Source organism: Heterodontus francisci, chromosome 15 (assembly GCF_036365525.1).
Source record: "Heterodontus francisci isolate sHetFra1 chromosome 15, sHetFra1.hap1, whole genome shotgun sequence".
Classification (NCBI taxonomy): domain Eukaryota; kingdom Metazoa; phylum Chordata; class Chondrichthyes; order Heterodontiformes; family Heterodontidae; genus Heterodontus; species Heterodontus francisci.
The window spans coordinates 79,227,641-79,252,507 of NC_090385.1; the positions used below are offsets into that span (position 1 = coordinate 79,227,641).

A 24,867-nucleotide genomic window follows, 5' to 3' on the forward strand; every position below is an offset into this window, starting at 1 on the left:
CATGATCTAAGCAGCGAGCTCCTGTTCTGTTAACACATTCCAGCTTGTGTTCTATATGCCAAGATGTTAGACTCATAGAGTCATAGATTTATACAGCACAGAAACAAGCCCTTCAGCCCAAAGCGTCTGCACCAACCATCAAGCACCCATCCAATCTGATCCCATTTTCCTGCACTTGACCCGTAGCCTTGTATGCTATGGCATTTCAAGTGCTCATTTAAATAATTCTTAAATGTTGTGAGGGTTCCTGCCTCTACCACCTCTTCAGGCAGTGTGTTCCACATTCCAACCACCCTCTGGGTGAAAATACTTTTCCTCAAATCCCCTCTAAACCTCCTGCCCCTTACTTTAAATTTATGCCCCCTGGTTATTGACCTCTCCGCTAAAGGAAACAGTTTCTTCCTATCTAAGCTATCAATGCCCGTCATAATTTTGTACTCCTCAATCAGGTCCCCCCTCAGCCTTCTCCACTCCAAAGAAAACAATCCCAGTCTATCCAGACTCTCCTCAAAGCTGAAATGCTCCAGCCCAGGCAACATCCTGGTGAATCTCCTCTGCACCCTCTCCAGTGCAATCACATCATTCCTATAATATGGTGCCCAGAACTGTACACAGTACTCCAGCTGTGGCCTAACCAGCGTTTTATACAATTCCATCATAGCCTCCCTGCTCTTATATTCTATGTTTCGGCTAATAAAGGCAAGTATCCCATATGCCTTCCTAACCACCTTATCTACCTGTGCTGCTGCTTCATGATCTATGGACAAGTACACCAAGGTCCCTCTGACCTTCTGTACTTCCTGGGGTCCTACCATCCATTGTATATTCCCTTGCCTTGTTAGTCCTCCCAAAGTGCATCACCTCACACTTCTCAGGATTAAATTCCATTTGCCACTGCTCCGCCCATCTTACCAGCACATCTATATCGTCCCGTAGTCTAGGGTTTTCCTCCTCACTATTTACGACATGACCAATTTTCGTGTCATCTGCAAACTTACTGAACATACCTCCTATTTTCACGTCTAAATCATTAATGTACACTACAAACAGTAAGGGTCCGAGCACCGATCCCTGCAGTGCACCACTGGTCACAGGCTTCCACTCGCAAAAACAACCCTTGACCATCACCCTCTGCCTCCTGTCACTAAGCTAATTTTGAATCCAATTTGCCAAATTACCCTGGATCCCATGGGCTCTTACCTTCTTAATCAATCTCCCATGCGGGACCTTATCAAAAGCCTTACTGAAGTCCATGTAGACTACATCAACTGCCCTACCCTCATCTACGCATCTAGTCACTTCCTCGAAAAATTCAGTCAAATTTGTTAGACATGATCTCCCCCTGACAAAACCATGCTGACTATCCCTGGTCAATCCCTGCCTCTCCAAGTGTTAGACTCACTGGCCTATGATTACCTGGTTTATCCCTGCTACCCTTCTTGAATAATGGTACCACATTCACAGTCCTCCAGTCCTCTGGTACCTCTCCTGTGACCAGAGAGGATTTGAAAATTTGTGTCAGAGCCCCTGCTATCTCCTCTCTTGCCTCACATAACAGCCTGGGATACATCTCATCTGGGCATGGGGATTTATCCACCTTAAAGCCCGCTAAAACAGCTAATACTTCTTCTTTTTCAATGCTAATTTGATCGAGTATATCACAATCCCCCTCCCTGATCTCTACACCTACATCATCCTTCTCCATAGTGAACACAGATGAAAAGCAATCATTCAAAACCTCACCTATATCCTCCGGCTCCACATACTGATTGCCACTGTCGTGCCTAATGGGCCCTACTCTTTCCCTGGTTATTCTCTTGCTCTTAATATACTTATAAAACGCCTTGGGATTTTCCTTTATCTTGCCTGTCAGTGTTTTTCATGCCCCCTCTTCGCTCTCCTAATTACTTTTTTAAGTACCCCCCTGCACTTTCTATACTCCTCTAGGGCCTCCACTGTTTTCAGCCCTCTGAATCTGCTATAAGCCTTTTTTTCTCTTATCCAATCTATATCCCTTAACATCCAGGGTTCCCTGGACTTTTTGGCCCTACTCTTCACCTTTAGGGAACATGTTGGACCTGAACTCTCACTATTACCTTTCTGAATGATTCCCACTGGTCTAATGTAGACTTTCCGACAAGAAGCTGCCCCCAGTCCACTTATCATATTGAAATCTGCCTTCCCCCAATTCAGTACGTTTATTCCTGGTCCCTCTATATCCTTTTCCATAACTACCTTAAATCTTACAGAGTTATATCCCCGAAATGCTCCCCCACTGACACTTCTACCACTTGTCCGGCTTCATTCCCTAGGATTAAGTCCAGTAACGCCCCTCCTCTTGTAGGACTTTCTATGTGCTGGCTCAAAAAGCTCTCCTGAATGCACTTTAAGACTTCTACCCTCTTTCTGTGCCTTAAACTTTCTATGATTCTAAATGGTGTTGCTGTCCCCAGAATGCACTCATGTGGCTCTCTGGTAGAAAGCCAAAGTATAGTTTACAGATAGGTGGAGTCCATTGTGCCTGAGGCAGGACTGGAATGCCCTGTGAATGCCTAGTGCTGCAGCAAGTCAAAAAAGATGGGAAAATTGCTAGTGAGTAGCCAGCAAATAGTGAAAAGCTGCAAACAAACAACACCAAGCACCACAAAACCAAACAATCAAATCGCTCAAAATATTTCTTTCAAACGGTTTCACTGGTCACCTCAGTTGCTCACTGATCTTAGCATATGTCCCTAAAAATAAAATTCATGATGTAGCAAATAGATAAGAATGTGATAATTCACAACCAAATCATTAAACTTAACCATAGAGTTACCTCTTCTGAGTTTCAAATCTATCCAACAAGGTTTCTGACCTTCATTGTGAGCCTGAACTTTTTTTGACCCCTTCTTAGCTTCCTAAGCAAAGGTATAAACTAAACTTTCCCAGATTTCTTAGTTATTTATTCTCAGGATGTAGGTAACAGTGATGCTGGCAAGGCCACATTTGTTACCCATCCCTAGTTGCCCTAAAAAAAGCTGATGATGGACCTACTAACTGAAGTGATATGAGTCACTGACTAGGAATTAAGCATCAAACCACATGCTGGGAGATCCAAAGTAAAACAAGTAAAAAGTAACAGAGACTGTTATTAGTATACAGCAATGGAAATACTGCGCTGGTAATTCAATAAATATCGAAATCGAATAACAGCAACAAGGACAGAAATTTGAAGAACTTGAAAACTCTCTAGACTCCAACTGTTGAAGAAGGATTCGAGAGAAACCCTATGGCCTACATTCTAACAATTAATACACTTCATTGTGTTCATTGTGTTCAATCCTTTGAGACACTATATAAATGTATAACCGAAAATATAATAAAGAATAATCAGCACAATTTCAATAGCATGCATGACCAATCTTATTGAATTCTTTGAATGCATTTATGTATCTGTACATAAGCAATCTGGTGGGCTACAATTCCCAAAATGTAGTTCAGGGATGCCACTTTATATTAACTTTAATGGAAGTGCAGACGTTAGAAATTCCTGACATGTTCTGTGAATGGCCAGTCTTGCTATCTTTACAGAATCATAGAATGGTTGCAGCCAGAAGGAGGCCATTCGGCCCATCGAGCCTGTGCTGCTCTCTGCAAGAGCAATTTAGCTTGTCCCACTCCCCCGCCCTCTTGTTTTAAAGAATCTTTCTGATATTTTTATTCTCTTAAATTTTGAAAATGCGTTGTAAAACTTAAAAATAAAAGGTTTAAGTCATTAGGAAAGTCATCTCAGTCTTAATCTCAGGTTCCTCCTCCTGAATAAACCCCAGGAAAACCTCCACTGTTGTCCTCAGCCCTAGGAAACCTGCCCGGACTCCAGATTTTGCCACTCCTTGTTGCCAGGTAACAGGAAACCAACTCCACTCATTACTGACTTCCACTCAGGTCTCACTCCCAATCCCATCCTTTCTCCAGCTCCAATTTCATTCAACTGCTGTGCTTTGTGACCTCTATACTCCACTCCTGTCATTTTCTCTACTTGAATTCCTATGCTGCACTGCACCTCCCAGCCATTGTCCCAAGTTACCCAGGAGGAACTGCACTGGCAATATACTAGTCTGGGTAAATGAGTTCAAGCAACTGCTTTGCTATAACAGTTGCATTCATATTACAGACTACATTTTATACCTGGGTGGAGCAAGTGTCTCCTCAAGAAACTCTTCAATCTTGATGAAATCAGTTTTCAGCTCTCCATTGAAGATAAGGAATGGAGGATTAGTGCCTGGAGCCAAATCTTTCAATTCTTCTGGTCTCCTGTCAGAATTAGAACTGTTGTCAGTAGAATAATGGAAATACAAGACTTCAACATGAAGTAGAAATAATAAAATGGGGTGAATTTTAACACCCAAAAATGGGCTTGGAGCAGATGTTAAAATTTTTAAAATCTGAAACCCAATCCAATTCTGGGTTTAAAGCAGATAGAATGGGTAGGGGAAGGGTTACGGGCAGGCAACCAATCTGCTCCCAGAAAGTGGAATGGCCATTTAAATATTTCAATGAGGTTGACAGCCTTTGATTTAACCCTCTTTGCAGGTTTAACAGTGGCCAGCGGGTTTCCCGGGCCTTGTGAAAACCAGTAGCTGAAGGAAGGTGAGGGCAACTTTGAGGTGGAAGTAAATGCCTTTAAAGCACTGTGGGTGGGCCAGGAGGAGCAGGCATGCTTCCCCCCTACCCCTACCTAGCTCCCCACGCTCCCCCCCCATCAGACCCCCAGCTACACACAGAACCCCATGGTTGAGGATCGACTCCCCATATCAGGGATCAGAACCTCCCTATCTTGGGATGGGACAACACCCCCAACCCCACCCCCACCCCCCACCCCCAGGGTCAGGGATTGGACCACCTTGGGATTGGACCCCTCCAGGGTCATAGATAGAACCTGCCTGCTCCCACAGCCTGCTCCAGAGTTCTCCCAGCCCAACTGGAAACCAAGCCTGTTAATCAAGCTGATTTCTGGGCAGGGAACCTGGCAAGGACAAAAGACACATGTTCTGGAGTTAAAACTCTACAGCATGCGGGGAAACCCCCTCCTACGTAACCTGCCCCGTCAATATCCAAGGCATTGTGTCCCAGGTACAGAATGAAAGTCTCCTCTCACTGCTGACTGTTGGCAGTGACTAGCCATGCTGGCCCACTCACAGTGCTGTAAAGGCACTTACCTCCTCCTCAAAGATGAAGGGTCACAGACCTGAAACATTAACTCTGTTTCTCTCTACACAGATGCTGCCAGACCTGCTGAGTATTTCCTGCACTTTCTGTTCTCATTTCAGAGTTCCAGCATCCACAGTATTTTGCTCTTTATTGTCCTCACCTCCCTTCGAACACGGGATTTCACAAGGCCCAGGAAACCCAGCTGGCCACTGTTAAACCTGCATGGCAGGTTCATTCAAAGGCTGCTGACCTCATTGAAATATTTAAATAGACAATCCACTTCCTGAGAGCAGATTGGCTGCCAGCCCTCACTGCCACCCCTTCCTCACTGTCCCATCTACTTTAAACACAAAAGTGCTGGGTTGGGTTTCAGATTTTAAAAATTTTAACATTCAGAGCTGCCTAATTTCAAAATACTGAGTTGCATATCCCTCAAAATAGATGTCAATGAGGCACCAGCTATCAGGGCCTATGGAAATCAGAGCAACAGAACTAAAAGCACAAACTATGGGCTAAATTTTATTATCCCACTGCTGGGAGTGGCGGCAGTCCCACCAGTGATGTTAGCAGCCGCATCCTCCCCCCACCCTCCCCCAATCACATGCCGGTAACAGTGTCACTTTGTGTTGGAGCAGGCGCTGGCATCATATTTAAAAGGCTGCCAGACCTGCAGTTACTGTGTGCATTGAACAGCAGCTTATTGAAGCAACACTTTAATGGTTTGCAATAATTTTGTTACTCAGCAAGCAGTCCCCCGGGCATCATTCTGACCATGTCAGATGTCAGAACAAGGATGGTCCCATGCTTCAGTGATTCCTCCCTACTTGAATCTCCTCCAGGCTGAAAAGGAAAGGCAGCAGATGCTCTTCTCTAGCAATGGCAAGAAGAGGTCCTCTCGCCTGACCAAGCAAGCCTGGACAGAGATCACAGAGCAGGTTAGTAGTCATAACGTCACCCATCATGACTGTGTCCAGTGCAGGAAGTGGGTCAATGACCTCCTAAGCTCAGCCAAGCTAAGTTGCTCAGTTCCAGATAGCTTGTTGCAATCTGCTTGCCCATAAGCATAAAGGTGCACGGTTGACACAGCCATTCTAATGATAGGAAGATCATAGCGTAATGATAGCACATTAGTGACTGCATAAGTGAGATCAGTCTCCCTCGTTTCTATCTTAGCCCAGTTGAGACCCATGAAAGATAGAGCCCATATGAGAGCAGCGACACCCCCTCCCAGGTGCAGAAGCGGGGCCCATGTTAGCACAGACATGCTGTAGAGACGTTTGGAACTTAACAATAGTTGCATCCTTAATCTTTCAGGAGAAGAGGGCCCACAACAGCAGGGAGGCGGCCAGGACTAGTGCCCGACCTGCGGCATCTGTCTCAACCTGAAGAAGAGGTGCTCATGTTAGCCGGGAGCCAAGGAGGCAGTGCCATATTGGATGTCGAACTCAGAGTCCCAGTTGAAGAGAGTGATTATTGACAATCACAGAATGAATCGAAATAACATTTTATAGAGAAACGCAATGCTGTTATCGTTGGGACATAACACCTACATGTCTGTTCTTTACATTGTATCTTGCAGGGCACCGCTCACAAATGATTAGAGTCACTGAGGAAATTACAACAACCTCTGAGAATGAGCAATACTTAGAGGATGCACCGTCCATGACTCTCACACACCTTCCAGCAACGCAAATACTCTTACATCGATGGGTATCCGATTGGCATTAGATTTGGGGTCACAACTTAGTGATAGCACCACACACACACACACCCAAGCAGCTGGCTGAGGCTGAGTCAGCCAAGGCCTCTGACAGTCAGAGGCCTGTGGATGGCCAGGCCCATGCTGAGCCCCGGGCTGATGATGAGCCTCTCGTGTCGGCAACACATGGCATGCTGAAGTTGCAGGGAAAGGTAAGGCAACATCTGGCGGAGATGCCAGAGGTCATACTCAGCCATGAGCGGATGATGGAGGAATCCATCCATGCCATGACTGTCGCCATGTCCCAGGCATGTGAGGGCATGGCTTTAGCCTTTGAGAGGTTGGCGACCCTCATGGAGAGTCACATTCCACACATGCTGGAATTCTCTACCCCAGAGAGTTGTGGAGGCTAGATCACTGAAAGTATTTAAAGAGGATAGATTTTTGAAATATTGGGGAGTTGAGAGCTAAGAAGAGCTGGCACAAAAGAGGAGTTGAGATCTGGGGCAGATCAGTCATGATCTTATTGTATAGCGGGGCAGGCTTGAGGGGCCGAATAGCCTACTCATGCTCCTATGTTCTTATGTTCTTATGACCTGCAAACCCTCACCTTGGCCATGGCTTCAAATCAGCAGTGGCAGGGCAAGAGAAGGACCAGGAACCCGGAGAGTTTTCCCGCTCCTAGTCCTTCTCCCAAGAGCAGGGAGATGGAGGTGAAAAGGATGCGCTCCATATTTGGGGTCTTCCCTCAGGGCGATTCCAATGTGGACAGGCTCCTCAGCTCCTCCCCCAGTGAGTCTAGCTCCAGCAGTCGCAATGCCTGAGGACAGCCCTGCCCTCCAGGCCTAAGGCACCCAGAGGACGACCACCAAAGTTATCACAGACCAAGGGACATCCTGATCAGCAGCCTGCCTCCAGTGTAGCTGCTAGCGCAAGGGTAACACCGTGCAGGATCACCTGCAAACATATTAAAAAGACACCTTGACATACATGGGTATTCACAGGTGAGACAGATATGTCATGTTTACTTTAATTAAATGTGTTTTCCTGCCAGCCATCAGCCTTTATTGTCTGAAAACCATATTCCACCATGGAGTGATTGTGCGTCTTTCAATTCCATTAAAGCCATACAGTATTGTTAATGTGACCACTGGCATCATTAGTATGCCAAAATGCATGATGTTTAATTGTACGAATGATGTCACATGGGCAATGGCTCAGTTTAATGCTGCCATTCATGCTGAAGTGACAGATGTTACGGAGGCAGAGGACTTGAGACTACCTGCACGATGGTGAGTTTTGTTAGTGAACATATTTATTAAAATTCATGGATTTTGGAAACATGCAACGATGAGTATCTGCCTTGCCTCCCTTCCCGCTGTACACCATGTCTGGCCTCCATCACTGCTCTCTGATTTTCCCTGCATGCTTGGCCTTGTGTGCCCTCTGTGTCCTCATCGTCGGAGGATGTCTCATGCTCCCGTACTTCTTCATCTTGCAAGGCCTCCTCCCTCTGCAGTGCGATGGTGTGTAGAACGTGGAAGACTAAAACAATGTGCCCAACCCTGTCTGGTGCATACTGTAGGGCTCCACCAGATCTATTGAGGCAGTGGAACCGTATCTTCAGCATACCAATGGCCTGCTCGATGGTCACTCGGGTGGATCCATGGCAAGCGTTGTAACGCTCTTCCGCATCATTGCTGGGGGTTCCTTACTGGCGTCAGAGACCATGTCATCAAGGGGTAGCCCTTATCCCCAAGAATCCACCCCTTAAGGTGAGCGGACAGAGTGAAAAGCAGCAGCACCTGGGATTGGCGAAGTATGCATGAGTCATGACAGCTGCCCAGGAAGCAGGCGCAAACCTGTAGGAAGTGGCTTCTGTGGTTGCATACTAGTTGGGCATTAATTAAATGAAACCCCTTTCTGTTAATGAAGGTGGCTGGTTGGTCCGTGGGAGTTTTACTGGCCACATGCATGCAGTTGATCACACCTTGGACATGTGGGAATCCTGCAAGGGCCCTAAATCCAATGGCCCTTTCGGCCTGACTCTCAGGGTCAGTCCTGTAGCGGACATACTCACCAGCCCTCTTGAACACAGCATTGGTCACCTCCTTGATACAGCGGTGTGCTGCGGATTGAGAGATCCCACACATGTCGCTGGTGGATCCCCAGAATGATCCAGAGGCATAAAAGTTTAGGGCAGCTGTAATTTTGAGGGCCACAGGCATAGGGTGATCACCAAAACCCATTGGCCTCAAATCATCATTCAACAGTGTACAGAGTTGTGTGACGGCCTCTCTGGACAGTCACAGTCATCTCTGGCAGTTGCATTCAGACATCTGCAGGTACATATACTCGCTGGCGTATCTGAGCTCTTCTTCACCTTGGCGGCTGCTGTTGCTCGCATCTAGGAGATTCCTCTAGAGCCACAGCTACCTTCTGGGCCCTCCTCTGGCAGCGCTGCCTCATCACAGCAAGGGGATCGAGGAAAACTGGGTGAATCATACCCATCTCTATCCTCCTTGTAACTTCAGCTTCCTTCAAAAGGTAAAGTACACCTGTCTGGGCAGAGATTTTTGTTAATTTTGGTTCTGCAGGACTCATGCATGAGCTCTATGGTATGAATTGATGTTGCTCTCACAGCTTTTCAATAAGTGTGAGACATCATGACCATATGGTGCACTGAACCCCTGAAAAAACAACCTTTACAGTTGCCAAGTTCTTCCCCCCACCAACACAATATCCACTTGCAGAGTTTCACCCTCCCCTCACATCTACAGATTGAGCTCAGTGGCAATGTCCGATGTGAAATAAAATTCCACAAGATAACAACAGATAACTTATCTAAACCTTGCAAGCATCGCGGACTCTCACCTCAGTGGTTCCAGCTTTTCAAAGACAGGAAAGTGAAGGCACGTGAGTGCCACACGTCATGCAGAAGATTGCGAATGCCTGGTAGGATCGTGGCGAATTAGATATAAATTCATGCAAAGAAGTATGTAACAGATTTAAATTACGATCCAATCGCGTTGCGGTGGAGATGCCGCCACGGAACTTCATTGCCTCTGAGAAAATTGGTAACCGGCATTACGCCATTGAGTTCTGTGGTGGACAACTCCATGCCAATTCTCTGGAACTGCCCCCCACTACCAAGCCAAAAAAAACACCATCTAAAGGACCATAAAATCCAGCCCTATGAGTCCTGTGCTAGCCTTTGCAGTACCCAACAACAAACACACTATATATCCTTTAAACTAACTTTCTCATCACAAGTTATAATTGTGTTGCTATGATGTGCAACTGTCAGAACATTTCTAGACATGTCCTTAACAGTCCTCGTCATCCTTGCTGCTTTTCAAACATGACTATATCAACAGTTTAAAAATTATACTAAAAATGCTCTAAATAAATTCCAGAGTCAGCAAGAAAATGAACATTAAGTGTTAGTCTTGATTCAATGTTATGACTCTTGCCACTGATCTTAGAAGGTTGTGTGAGTTCAAGCCCCAGCCAAGAGATTGTAGTGCATAACGTCGAGAAAAACTGATATGCCAAATCAGGAATTTTTAATTCATCGGTGGAAAATTTACATTAAATGTTTAATGGGAAAACCCCTGAAGTTAACTTTTTTGAAAAAACTGGCAGCCAAGATGGCCACCACAATTTGCATCTGAAACACCTTTTCATATTTAAAAGATCCACCCAGAGCCAAAGGGTTTCTCTAAGTGATTGAATTACCTAAAATTGCTTCATTAGCACAACAGTCAAGGCAATCCTTGACTTTGAAAGAGCAAACCCCCTCCGGGTGTAAATTGGCATCCTGGGGCCTTTGGAGCCAATTCCTAACCTTGAATTTCGTTAGAAGGTTCCAGAAAAGCTGAAACAGCTATGTAATCATCTGTCCATCTTGGGGGAAGCTGTTTTTTTCCCCCTTAGACAAGGGCAAGAAATAACTGAGACTGCAGCATCAGAGAAGGCTATGTGCCTCCCTTCCTTTCTCTCTCTCTCCAGAAAACATCAAGTTTGAAAACCTTCTGCGACTGTGGCCCCTTCAAGCCTACAGACTGCTTCAGCCAGAGACCAGGGGAAGAGAGTCACCTACCAGTCTGCCTTCAAGAAAACCCTGAACAAAATGCACTTTGACCAACCAAGGACATCAAGAATACAACTTCAGTCAGAAGACCACCGAATCATCCAACTCCATTGATAGTGTATTTAACTTTTATTTATTCTGGACTTTAATTCCACCAAAAAACCTACCTTCCACTTTGTAATCTATTGTGTGTGTGTATGTGTGATCCTCGTGTGAATGTGTGTATGAATGTGTAGCGTATTTTATTACTATTTTAAATCGGGTTTAGCTTGTTGAGTATTATAAACTTACCTCTTTCTAGTTTAAACTCAAGAAAACCTGTCCAATTGGTTCTTTCACAATCATAGTAAAGGTAAAACATAAAACACTCACTGAGGTGGTAAGCACAACTACTGTTTGAAAAGGAATAAATCCTGTTGCGATCAAATAAGAGGAGCTATTGTGACCCTCCACCTCCCCCCCCCCTTCCTCACTTTGGCCATAACAATAGTGTAAGGTAACACTTCTAGGCTAAGGTGTAATACTGGGAGAATATTTTCACCTGAGTTCCAACCTTCTCGCTGCCTGATTGACTTGTAGTATTCTGTTTAATAAAAACTGATTGATAGTTTCAATGTCTTGTCTCTCACTGTTCACAGCATTCAGTGGAAAACCTGTCAGATCCCGACTGTGTACCTGGGACCAACAACTTACCAGGTGTTTACTGATTACAAAGACAAGTTAACAAATAGCAAATTATTTTCAGTTCACGAGAAAACAACATCGAACCTAGCTGATTAGCATCTTATCTATCTTTTTTTACCTTTGCGGGCATTGATGGCAAGAGGAGCATTTATTATCCACCATTAATTGCCCTGAGAAGGTAGTGGTGGGCCTTCTTCTTGAACCGTTGTAACAGTTCAATACAACTGAATGGCTTGATAGGCCAGTTCAAGGAGGTATCCACATTGATGTAGGACTGGAGTTACATATAAAATACTCAAAATTTGAGAAAGGAAAAGAAAAGAATGACTTGCGTTTATATAGCACCTTTCGCAATCTCAGGATGTCCCAAAGCGCTTTACAGCCAATTAAATACTTTTGAAGTGTAGTCACTGTTCTAATGTAGGAAACACGGCAGCCAATTTGTGCACAGAAAGTGCCCACAAACAGCAGTGTGATAATGACCAGATTGTGATGTTGATTAAGGGATAAATATTGGCCAGGACACCATGGCGAATGGCCCTGCTCTTCAAAACAGTGCAATGGGATCTCTTATGTCCACCTGACAGAGAAGACAGGACCTTGGTTTAATGTCTCATCCAAAAGATGACACCCCTGACAGTGCAGCAGTTCTTCAATACTGCTTTAGGATTGTCAGCCTGGATTATGTGCTCCAGCCTTTAGAGTGAGACCTTGAACCCATAGCCTTCTGACTCAGAGGCAAGAGTACTACCCATTGAACCACATCTGAGAGCGGAAGATTACAAAACACTCTTTTTTACCTGCCATCCCTCGCTCACAAACCACGGAGGTCAATAGGTTTCCAATAGAGTTTATACATAAACTTACATGATTGATTGACTTAAAATGTCAAAAGATCAATTCCTAAAGCTCACTGAAATTATGCCAAGTATCAACCCCGACCCCCCCCCCCCCCCACCCCACACCCCACCACCCAGCAAACTCTGTGGACCTTACTTTTTCATATCGACTGTTGTTACATTAAAGACGACTCCTTTCAGCCAGAGAACCATGAAGAGACGTTGGCAAAAGGGGCAATTTCCAATGTTTTCTCCATCAAAACCAGCCTAGAAAAAAGGGAAATAAAATAACAGAATCTCAAGTTCTGAATAAGGTAGTCCACAACATTCTGTTTTAACAGAAGTGATGTAGGGGCTGAATATTCTGATTATTATTTCATGCATTGAAGGGAAATCTGATGATGATTATAAGGGATGACTAGAAGAGCCCAGTTAGAAACTTCCCCTTTTTCCACAGTCCTGTAAAATGGGGGGGAAAATGCATTTATATAGTGCTTTTCACAACCTTAAGATGTCCCAAAGTGCTTCACAGCCAATGAATTATAACTAGGACTTTGTCATTTGTGGCTATATTTAAAGTAATATATACCTTAAATAACATTAAATTTGCAAGTATTTTAAACTTCATTCCTGACTCCCTGCTTCTTAGATAAGATCATAAATTATTAAAGGATTAGATTGCTCAGAATAGAGAAGGAGAAAAAATTGTTAAATACCTCAGTTCATTGATCAAAGTCAGTTACTAGTAACAGTGTTTGAAACTCACTAAAATGCAAAACATATAAAAACTTGATCTCTTACTGTTTGGAATGCTAATACTGCTTGAGAAAGTCAGCAACATTTGATATGAATTCCTGAATTTCTAAAATGAAAATAATTTACTAATTATCTCAGTCACAGAAGAGTAGAAATTATTGTTGGTGATGTTATTGGGATAAGTGTGCTCTTATCAAATCCCTCTCTCCTCTACTCTAACAGAGGTACTCACCATTTATTTTAAATGAGTTAATGGCTTTTTAGATATGGAGAAAATAAATTTCTATATATCTGAATCTGAACACTCCGATGTGGGTTTATAACATTTTTTTGGCATTTGACTTGCGACAACATATATGTAATAACATTTAATTTCCAAAGTGCTTGGAGCTTTGCTTTCTGACACCCTGTTTTTGTAGATAAGGTATCCAGCATAGGGGTAACTGCCAAACTTCACCATCAGGGAACGACTGATAAAGTTCACTAATGACATCTTAAATATACAGTGTCAGAACACAACCAGCAACGTTCAGGAATAAGCTTCTTATCCTGTCAGCACTCTGAGGGTGCATTTATATTGCAGTTGTTGGTTAGATTCCAAGCCAGACAGAACCTCTCTATTGCTTGGCTCCCACTTAGGATAGAATGCTGCACATGCCTCCATACACACATACAGATGTCTCTTAAAAGTTTGAAATGTATGTATTTGGAGGGCGAGGAGGGGGGAATCCCAGCTTTTTCACCATTTCTGTTAAGGTTGGTGGGTTTACAAAGTGTCCAAGAGACCCTTTGATTGCTTTATAAACCATTTTAACTGGATTTCCACTCCATGACTCTCTAGAAAGAAAGACTTGCATTTATACAGCACTTTTCACAACCACTGGATGTCTCAATGAAGTACTTTTGAAGTCTAGTCACTGTTGTAGCATAGGAAACTTGGCAGCCAATTTGCACACTGCAAACTCCCACAAACAGGAATGTGAAAATGACCAGATAATCTATTTTTGTGATGTTGATTGAGGGATAAATATTGGCCAGGACACTGGGGATAATTCCCCTGCTGTTCTTCAAAATAGTATCATGGGGTAGTATACATCCACTGAAGCAGGCAGCCTAGTTTAAGCATCTCATCTTCAGTATTGCACTAGAGTGTCATCCTTCATTTTGTGCTCAAGGCCTGGAGTGGGACTTGAACCCAGAACTTTGTAATTCAGAGATAAGAGTGTTGCCAACTGAGTCACAGTTGACACCTTTACTTCACTCAGGAGTCAGCTCAGGCTTTGACTCCAGACTTACACTGCCAATTCAGCATCCTTTCAAAGTTGAAGTCTCTTTGCACTAAAGTTGTAAAGTAAATGCTCCTAGTTGTGGAACAACACAACAGCAAGTCCAAGAGAAGGGATAAAAATGAACAATTGTGTAGTTATCACGAATATTGCTTGGCGCATGCACCAGCACAGGGGAACTTTACCCATACTGCAAGAATGATAAGGCAATAATTCTTTTTCAGGGCTCAGATCCAATAGTTCTCCTACAGTAAAGCCATCATCGAAAACCATCGATGGAATGATTTGTATATTCTTTGCTAGATATTATTTTGTCGTATATGAGAGCTACAAATTTCAGTCTTTGTTGAGCACTATGCAATCGCATGAGTGATTTATTTAATTTGAAGCTGCAGTTTCAGCCGCGATTTTTTAAGGTCTGTTATTTCCAGGCAAAGAAGATCAATACTTATCTCAAAAATCTGATCAATTCATGTTTCATTTTGGACAAGAAGATTTATGTTCTATAAATGATCAGGAAACTGGCAAGGAACGTTAAGTTAAAAAAAGACAGGATGCAGTCAATGTCCATTGAGGCTAAAAAAAAATAGGAAAGAGTTATATCATGGGAAGTGTTACATCAAGAATTTATACACAGTAGAGGTAATGAGATTTTCTGCTCTTTTATTATTGGTTTGGCTCCTGTTTGGGTTCAAGGAGTCAGTCCAGCCCCCAGTCTTGACCCAAGATCAGTTTCAGTTTTAACACCATTTGCTGTCCAGGTTCTGCATTCCTTTTAATACTGGTGTGTTAACAAGAAATACTGGAGATAGGCGAAAAGATTACACTCCATTTCAACCTGTCAAGTCTTCAATTTGTTTTACAACATTCACTACCAACAATTTTACTCTCTACTGGCTGTTGTTAGCTTCCTTAACCTTACAGAATGTGAAGTAAATCTCAAGCTTGGCACAAAACACTCCTAAAAGGGAAATACTGCATTTAATTATCAGTTATTATTTATTATTACAATATTTCAATTTATTTTAATATCTGTTAAGATATAGTGTCATTCCAAATCGAACCACAATTCAAAGTCCTTAAAGGAATTTCAGAAAACAATATGTTAAATGTTTACTTATTTGAATAATGAAAATGCTGACTTTTAAAAAATAAACTTGGTAGATGAATCAAAAACAAAATCCACTCTAAAGTCAAACCACAGAGAACAGTTTGAGTAATTTTCTATTTAAAAAAAATCCATCAGCTTTTTACCTTAATGAAAAGTTCAATGTCTGGGTTTTTCCTACCAGATCCTTGTTTGGCCATCGCTGGATCAGAGGAGTATCAACCAATTGTATGGAAAGTCTTCATAAGGAGTCTCAAAAGGAGCAAGAAGCACCAAAAAGTATGGCACCCTCTTTGGTTAGCCCACTCTTCTGTGAGCTTTTCTCGAAGTGCAGGGTACAGTAGAGTCACCTCAGCAACAATAAGCCTCCACAAGGCACACAAGAGTGTTTGTTGCTTTCTCTTCAGTTAGGGTGTAACGTCCTGCCTGTCTTAACACTGTGCTTCCCTCAGTAGTAATCGGAGGATGGTCTCTAACTTTACAAGACAGAAAGCAACAACAATGACACAGCATTAGCTCAATATTATTTCCAGGGAAATACACGAAGAAATTTGAACAACATAAAGAAAGCACAGACAAGTGCAAAAAAGCCAACAAATTAAAAGAAAATATTCCCATTAATATCATGTAATATTGCTAATCTTTATAATCAGACACAGATATTTAGAATAGAAGCAACCATATAAATTCCTGAATCCTTAAGGCTGATTATATTATATTCTATAAATACCTGTCAATCGACATTAAAACTAGAATTGACAGAAAGAACTCCATCAACATCCTTGGCTATTCCTGCCCCACTGGCAGTACTGACACACCAGACGTGGCAGCACAGTGGTATACTGTTGGGAGGGAGTTGCCCTGGGAGTTCTCACATTGTCTCCTTCCCCATGAAGTCTTATGGCATTAGATTAAACCTCCTGCTAATTACCACCTATTGCCCTCCCTCAGCTGATGAATCCATACTACTCCATGTTGAACACCACTTGGAGGAAGCATTGAGGGTAGCAGGGGCACAGAATGTACTCTGGATTGGGGATTTCCATGTCTATCACCAAGAGTGGCTCAGTTGCAACACTACTTGTCAAGTTGGCTGAGTCCTAAAGGAAATAACTGCCAGATTGGGCTTGCAGCAACTGGTGAGAAAACCAACATGTAGGACAAATCTACTTGACCTCGTTCTCACCAATCGACCTATTGCAGTTGCATCTGTCCATGACAGGATTGATAGGAGTGACCACCACATAGTCCTTGTGGAGACAAAGTCCCATGCTCACACTGAGAACACCCATCATCATGTTTTGTGGCACCATCACCATGTTAATTGGGATAGATTCAGAACACTTATAGCAAATCAAAACTGGCAACCCATTCGGCACTGTGGACCATCAGCAGTAACAGACTTGTACACTCCACAATCTGTAACTTTATGCCCCAATGTATCCCTTACTGTACCATTACCATCAAGCCAGTCAAACAACCTTGGTTCAATGCGTGTAGAAGGGCATGCCAGAAGCAGCACCGTGTACCTAAAAATGAGGTGCCAATCTGGTGAAGTTACAGCATAGGACTATATGTGTGCTAAACAGAAGAAGCAGCATGCCAGTCACAGAGCTATGTGATCCCACAAACAACGGATCGGATCAAAGCACCTCAACCTTGTCACTTCCAGTCATGAATGGTGGTGGACAATTAAACAACTCATAAGAGGAGGAGGCTCCATCAACATCCCCATCCTCAATAATGGCATAGCCCAGCATGTGAGTGGAAGAGACAAGGATGAAAGTTTTCACAGACATCTTCAGCCAAAAGTACCGATGGGATGATCTATTTTGGCCTCCTGAGGTCCCCACCATCACAGATGCCAATCTTCAACCAATTTGATTCACTTTATGTAACACAATGGATACAGGAAAGGCTGGGCCCCGACAACATCCCGACTGTGGTACTGAAGACTTGTGCGCTAGAACCAGCCACGCCACTAGTCAAGCTGTCCCAGTGGAGTTACAATACTGGCATTTACCCAACAATGTGGAAAATTTCCGAGGTAAGTCTGGTCCACAAAAAGCACAACAAATCCAATCCGGCCAAATATCACTGCATCAGCCTACTCTGAATCATCAGTAAAGTTATGAAGATGTTGTCAATAATGCTATCAGGTGGCACTTATTTACCAATAACCTGCTCGCTGATGCTCAGTTTGGGTTGCACCAAGACCACATCCAGACCTCATTACAACCTTGATCCACACATGCACAAAAGAGCTGATTTCCAGAGGTGAGGTGAGAACAACTATCATTGACATATAAGCAGCATTTGACTGAGTGTGGCACCTGGGAGCCTTTGTAAAATTGAAGCCAATGGGAATTAGGACCAAAACTCCCCACTGGTTGGAGTTGTACCTAGCACAAAGCAAGATGGTTATGGTTGTTGGAGGTCAATCATGTCAGTCCCAGGACATCACTGCAGAAGTTCTTCAGGATAGTGTCCTAGGCATCGTCATAAGGTCAGATGTGGGAAGGTTCACTGATGATTGCACAGTGTTCAGCATCATTTGGATTTCCTCAAATAATGTAGCAGCCCGTGCCTACATCTGGGCTTTGACTCATAGGTGGCAAGTAACATTTGCACCACACAATCGCCATCTCCAGTAAGGGAGGGTCTAATCAGCATCCCTTGACATTCAATGGAATCACCGTCAGCAAATCCCCCACCATCAATATTCTAGGGCAAGGTAAAAGTCAGGAATGTGATGGAATACTCTCCGCTTGCCTGGATGAGTGAAGCTTCAACGGCCCTCTGGAAGCTCAACACCATCCAGGACAAAGCTGCCTGCTTGATTGGCACCCCATTCACTACCTGCAACATTCACTCCCTCAACCACTGACGCACAGTGGCAGCAGCATGCACTGTTGTGTTATTGGCTCTTAACACAAATGTACCAAACAGTATGGGGCGGATCTTGTTCTCATCCTGATGGCGGGTTTCATGATGGGGGGGTGGGGGGCCGGAGAATTGGGACAGAACCCAACACTGGGATTTCTGGTTCCGATTCTCACGTGGGCGGGATAGGCTAACAATGACCTACCCGCCCAGAGGCCAATTGAGACCCGTAAGTGGCCTATTGATGGCCGCCTCCCGCTGCCGCTGGGATCTTACAAGTGGCATGGGAGCCTCCGACACACGGGGAGGACGCCTTGGAAAGTGAGTCCCTCCTTCTTGGGCAATTTGTGATCCACAGAGAACCCTCACCGGGATCAACTGTACCCCTTGCCCCAGGACCCTTACCCGCTAGACCAAATGCCCAACCCCTACCACCCCCCCCCCCATCGCTGGGACCTTCTGGACTGGCCCCGGCGACCACACCTCACCTTCTCCTTCTCTGATGTTCCAGCACTGGGCCTGGGTCTGACGCCTCTGCAGTACCAGCAGTGGCCACCTCTCCCGGTCTTTCTGCCAATACTGCTGAGCTGTCGGCCCCATGATTGGCCGGCACCTCTTTGGGGCGGAATCCCTGTCCCTCCTAAGTAGGGACGGGGATCCCGTCTCCTTAAACTTTGACTGCAAAAGTCCAGAGGATCGCTCTGAGGGGGCTGAAAAAATGCAGAGGACTGCCTGGCACTGGGAGTCCTGCTTCCTGCACAAAATCCAGCCCTTTGGCAATGTTGGCAAACTAAACAAAGGGTTCTTTACTGAAGAATAACATGATTCTAGGAGAACTCTTCAATACATGTGCTACCTGCTGACTAACACTGCTGCAACTATCGTATCACATGTTAACTTGCATTACTTCCTGTGATGATGTACACTAAACTATCTACATATTCAGTTGTATGTTAATCAGTATTAAAGCAATTAAATCAATATCACAACATGTACCATCTACAAGGTGCTATGCAGCAACTCGCCAAGACTTCTTTGACAGCACCTCCCAAACCTGCGATCTCTACCAACTAAAAGGACAAGGGCTCCACTCCCAAGTTCTCTTCCAAGTCACACACCATCCTGATTTGGAAATACGTCACCTTTGCTTCATTGTCATTGGGTCAAAAACCTGAACCTCTCTCCCGAGCATTACAGTGGGAGCAACTTCACCACATGAACTACGACAGTTCAAAAAGGAGGCTCACCACCACCTTCTCAAGGGCAATTAGGGAAAGACAATAAACTATGTTTTGCTCATTCATGTGATGTGGGCATCGCTGGCTAGGCCAGCATTTATTGCCCATCCCTAATTGCCATTGAGAAGGTGGTGGTGTGCTGCCTTCTTGAACCACTGCAGGAAAAACACCAACTGTCTTCAAAACAGTTCATACCCCACATGTCCAAAGTGAAACCAAAAACAATATCTCAAGAGTCAAGCCTCCTGATCCCTATAAATCTTGAACTGTCACTTCTCTGAAAACATCTTTCCCAGGTCAAAAAGCCCCTGTTGGGTACTTATCTGAAGACAGGTGACGTCCAGTAAATGTTGTTTTAAAACCAGACCTCTCAGTGTTCTTTCAATGACCCCAATGAATAAAAACACAGTCCAGTATTTATAAAACCTTCATTCTTCCAAAAAAAAAGAATCCATTTCCACAATTTAAATATGAGCCCTCAAAAAAAAACTTAACACAAAATAAAGAAGCACCGTCATAACAGTATCCTCAATGTGAGGACAGGACTTTGTCTCCATAATGACTGTATAGTGGTCACTCCTACCAATACTGTCATCGACAGATGCATCTGTAACAGGTAGATTGGTGAGGATGAGGTCAAGTAAGTTTTTCCCTCTTGTTTGTTCCCTCACCACCTGCCGCAGACCCAGCCTAGCAGCCAGCTCAGTCAGTAGTGGTGCTACCAAGCCACTCTTGGTGATGGACATTGAAGTCCCACTACCAGAGTACATTTTGTGCCCTTGCTACCCTCAGTACTTCTTCCAATTGGTGTTCAACATGGAGAAACACTTATTCATCAGCCGAGGGGTGGGGAGGGGGGGCGTTGTTGGTACGTGGTAATCAGCAGGAGGTTTCCTTGCCCATGTTTGACCTGAAGCCATGAGACTGCATGGGGTATGGAGTCAATGTTGAGGACTCCAAGGGCAGCTCCCTCCCAAATGTATACCACCTCTGCTGCCACCTCTGGTGGGTCTGTCCTGCTGGTGGGACAGGACATACACAGGGATGATGATGATGGTGTCAGGGACATTGTCTGTAAGGTATGATTCTGTGAAATGCTGGCCTTGCCAGTAATGTTCAAATCCAGTAAATGAGGTCCTAGGGCCTCAACTATTTACTATCTATATTAATGACTTGGAGAAAGGGACAGAGTGTAGTGTATCCAAATTTGCTGACGATACAAAAATAGATGGGAAGGCATGTTGCAATGAGGACACAAATAATCTGCAAAGAGATGTAGGTAGGTTATGTGAGTGGGCAGAAATGTGGCAAATGGTGTTCAATGTGGGAAAGTGTGAGGTCATCCACTTTGGTAGGAAGAATAAAAAGGCAGATTATTATTTAGATGGAGAAAGACTACAAAATACTGCAGTACAGAGGGATCTGGGTGTTCTTGTACTTGAAACAGAAAAAGTTAGCATGCAGGTGCAACATGTAATTAGGAAGGCAACTGGAATTTTGGCCTTTATTGCTAGGGGGTTAGAGTTTAAAAATAGGGAAGTCTTGTTACAACCGTACAGGGTGTTGGTGAGGCCACACCTGGAGTACTGCGTACAGTTTTGGTCCCCGTATTTAAGGAAGGATATACTAGCATTGGAGGCAGTTCAGAAAAGGTTCACTAGACTGATACCTGGGATGAAGGGGTTGTCTTATCAAGAACGGCTAAAGAAGGCCTTTATTCATTGCAGTTTAGAAGAATGAGAGGTGATCTTATTGAAACATATAAGACTCTAAGGGGGCTTTACAGGGTAGATGTTGAGAATATGTTTCCACTGGTGAGGGAATCTCAAACTAGGGGACATAGTTACAGAATAAGGGGTCACACATTTAAAACTGAGATGCAAAGGAATTTCTTCTGTCAGAGGGTGGTGAATCTCTGGAATTCTCTACCTCAGAGAGTTGTGGAGGCTAGGTCACTAAATGTATTTAAGGAGGAGGTAAATAGATTTTTGAAATCTCGGGGAGTTGAGGGTTAGGCGGAGCAGGCACGAAGGCGGAGTTGAGGCCTGAGACAGATCAGCCAAGATCTTATTGAATGGTGGGGCAGGCTTGAGGGGCTGAATGGCCTACTCTTGCTCCTATTTCTTATGTTATGTTCTTAAAAAATAATAATTTATACATTGCCTCTTGTGACCTCAGGATAACTTAAAGGGCTTTACAGCAAAGTGAATTATTTTGAAATGTAGTCACTATTGCAATGTAGGTATACACAATAATCAGTTAATACATATCAATATCTTACAAACAGCAATGTGATAATGACCAGAGAACCAGTTTTAGGGATGTCGTTTGAGAGATAAATATTGGTCAGTACTCCCCTGCTGTTGTTCGAAATAGTACCATGGGATCTTTCACGTCCTCCTGAGTGAACTTATACTGATGCAAATTTATTTTCATTAGAAGTAAAGCATTGTATGTCCTGAAGTCAGTTGCAATTGGTGTGCCTTAACAGAAAGGAATCCCTGACTAAAAGCTTTCCTGACTAGCAAGAAACTTTACAATTTATTGAAGTATCAAACAAAATTTTCTCAGATTATTATTTTTCACTATACAATAGTACACTTTGAATAGAAACTATACCTCAATTTAATACTCACCCAGTGGGTACAGGGTTGGTTCAGGTCAGATGTCCATGTTACACCCTGACCCATTTTACATTCCCATTGAAGTCAAAATGAGTGTTTGACCTGAACCCACCCAACCCTGTATAGTTTCCATAATCATGCAAAAACTTCCCCGTAACACAAATCTACAATTTAGTTTTTTTTTGTGCTTGAGACACCAGTCAAGTTTTTCCCCCTTTAATTATTCAAATACTCTTGATCACATTTCGATATCTTACATCCTCAATTGTTTTTTTGGAAAGTTAACATTATAATGCACCATACACATAGATAACTATTAAATTATAGTGCTCATTTTGCAATGCTTGTGGCATAGAGGCCTGCTAGATGGGAATGCAAGTCTCAAAATTGGGCCTATGGTATTCTAGCCCTTTTTCAAACTCCTGTCTAACAAGGAACTGAGGTAAATGAAATTATTCCTTGCAGAGCAAAGTGACGCATGTCCTTTTAATTTGCCATTGAGTCTGTCATATTTTCAAATGTGAATTCTGTTGTATTCAGATCACTAATTTTACGAATTTAGTATAACCTCTAAGCTTTCACCCATTGAAATATTGGTCCTGATAAACTAAACAATGCTTCTTCACATTCTCATTGAAGTCCACTAGTTTATAATGATTTGTCCTCATCCTTGTGTGCAACACCTTTCTTGCTCCTGCTTTACATACAATCAAGATGAACATATTTTGAAATTAAAGATCAAGACTACTCCAGTGAGGATGGAATTTTTCCAGCCCCTTGGTGGTGGGTTTACAGATGGAGGGGCCAGGAGAATTTTTTAAAAGTGCCTCTGGTGGACTCCCTAACATTTTCCTTCCTCTGGCCGCTTTTCTCAGGGACAGGCTTTTTTTTATTTGTTTGCGGGATGTTGGCTAAGCCAGCACTTGTTGCCCATCCCAAATTCCCTTTGAACTAAATGGCTTGCTGGGCCATTTCAGAGGGCATTTCAGACTCAACCACATTGCTGTGGGTCTGGAGTTACATGTAAGCCAGACCAGGTAAGGAAGGCAGATTTCCTTCCCTAAAGGACATTAGTGAATCAGATGGGTTTTTATGACAATCAGCAATAATTCCAGATTTATTAATTGAATTCAAATTTCATCATCCGCTGTGGTGGAATTCGAACCCATGTCCCCTGAGCATTTAGTCTGGGCTCTGGATCACTAGTCCAGTGGCATAACCACTACGCAGCCTCCCACCTTCCCAATGCCAGGTCCCTCGTTCAGGCACTAAGTGTCCTGGATTCAGGAAGCAGCCCGCACAGTTTTCTGTTCCATGCATCCCGTGGGATAGGGCCGCCCGCCGCATGGCTAATTGTGGTTGCTGCAGGAAGAGGCCCTTATTTGGGGGTTAATTGCCTAGTTAAGGGCCTCAGTTGGGGCGGGGCGGGAAGGCCATTCGCAGGCCTTCCCACTCCGGACTAAATTTTGGCAGAGGCGAGATGATGGCAGGAACCCCCCCCTGCCCACCAACCCCCCACCCCCACCCCACCACCATCCCACCCGATTTTATGCTTTCCCTGCCTCCAAACCCGGTGCAGGAGAGAGCATAAAATTCCACACAAAGTTGCTAAAACAAAATGGTGTATTTAAATATCATTGATTTCTTTTTGAAACTTAAAATAATGCATTAATTTCAATGCTCCACCATAATTAAAGCCTTTGACTTTCCCACAATCATCACTACAATCAATCCATTGTAACCTAACAGGAGGTGCAACTGTTGTAGAACAAATGACAAGGTTATTTTCAATCTACTTACTGAACTGGCAAATTGCTTCAATTCGAGTTCACCAAGAGCTTGTCCTAATTGCTGTGGAGATATTTTGAAGGTAGGTTAAGATTTATTTGGCCTATGCTCTCACTACATTGCATGACTTTGACATTCCATGGTATTCTTATGCTTCACTCTGACATTCTGTGTATATCATGAAACCCTAGAAGTTCCCAAGAATAATTCACCTCCTCCTTTTTATTTCTCCTGTATCATGATTACTCACTTCCTCCTCTATCCTAAGTGCTCCAGTTCTGCTCAACCCTCCCATCGTGCCCTGTAGACTCACCACAAGTGCTGCCTGACTTGCTACTGGACCCATGCCAGGACCAGGTCTGATCCGCTCCCTCTCTCTCTCTCAGAACCAACAGGCTGAATTTTATTAGCCCTCGAGGGATGGACCGGAAGGCAGGGATGACCATAAAATGGCAGGGGAGGGCAGAGGGTGGAGTGCCCCTTGATTTCCCGATGGCGTGCAATTTTATCAGCAGCAGGGAAGGTTAAGGGCGTCCTTCCCGTTCAGAAGTCAATTGAGGCCCTTAATTGGCCACTTAAGGGCCTCATCCTGCTGCTGCTGGCATTCTACCTGTGGCAATGGGTCCTCTGCTGCATGGAGAGACTGCCCAGCAAAAGCTGGCAACCTCCCTGCAGGCTC

General features: G+C 43.9%; 1 protein-coding gene across 1 annotated transcript in view; it reads right to left on the reverse strand.

Moving 5' to 3' along the window:
- The window catches only part of LOC137377737 (chloride intracellular channel protein 2-like), a 28,460-nt gene extending 11,989 nt beyond the window's left edge, over positions 1–16,471 (reverse strand). The window contains exons 1-4 of the mRNA XM_068047724.1: positions 16,386–16,471; positions 15,802–16,131; positions 12,663–12,772; positions 4,168–4,293 (exon numbers count right to left, since the gene is read on the reverse strand). Of these exons, the coding sequence (XP_067903825.1) occupies positions 4,168–4,293; positions 12,663–12,772; positions 15,802–15,855 (290 nt within the window). The 5' untranslated portion in view covers positions 15,856–16,131; positions 16,386–16,471. The remainder of the gene's footprint in view (positions 1–4,167; positions 4,294–12,662; positions 12,773–15,801; positions 16,132–16,385) is intronic.
- Positions 16,472–24,867: the final 8,396 nt, after the last annotated feature.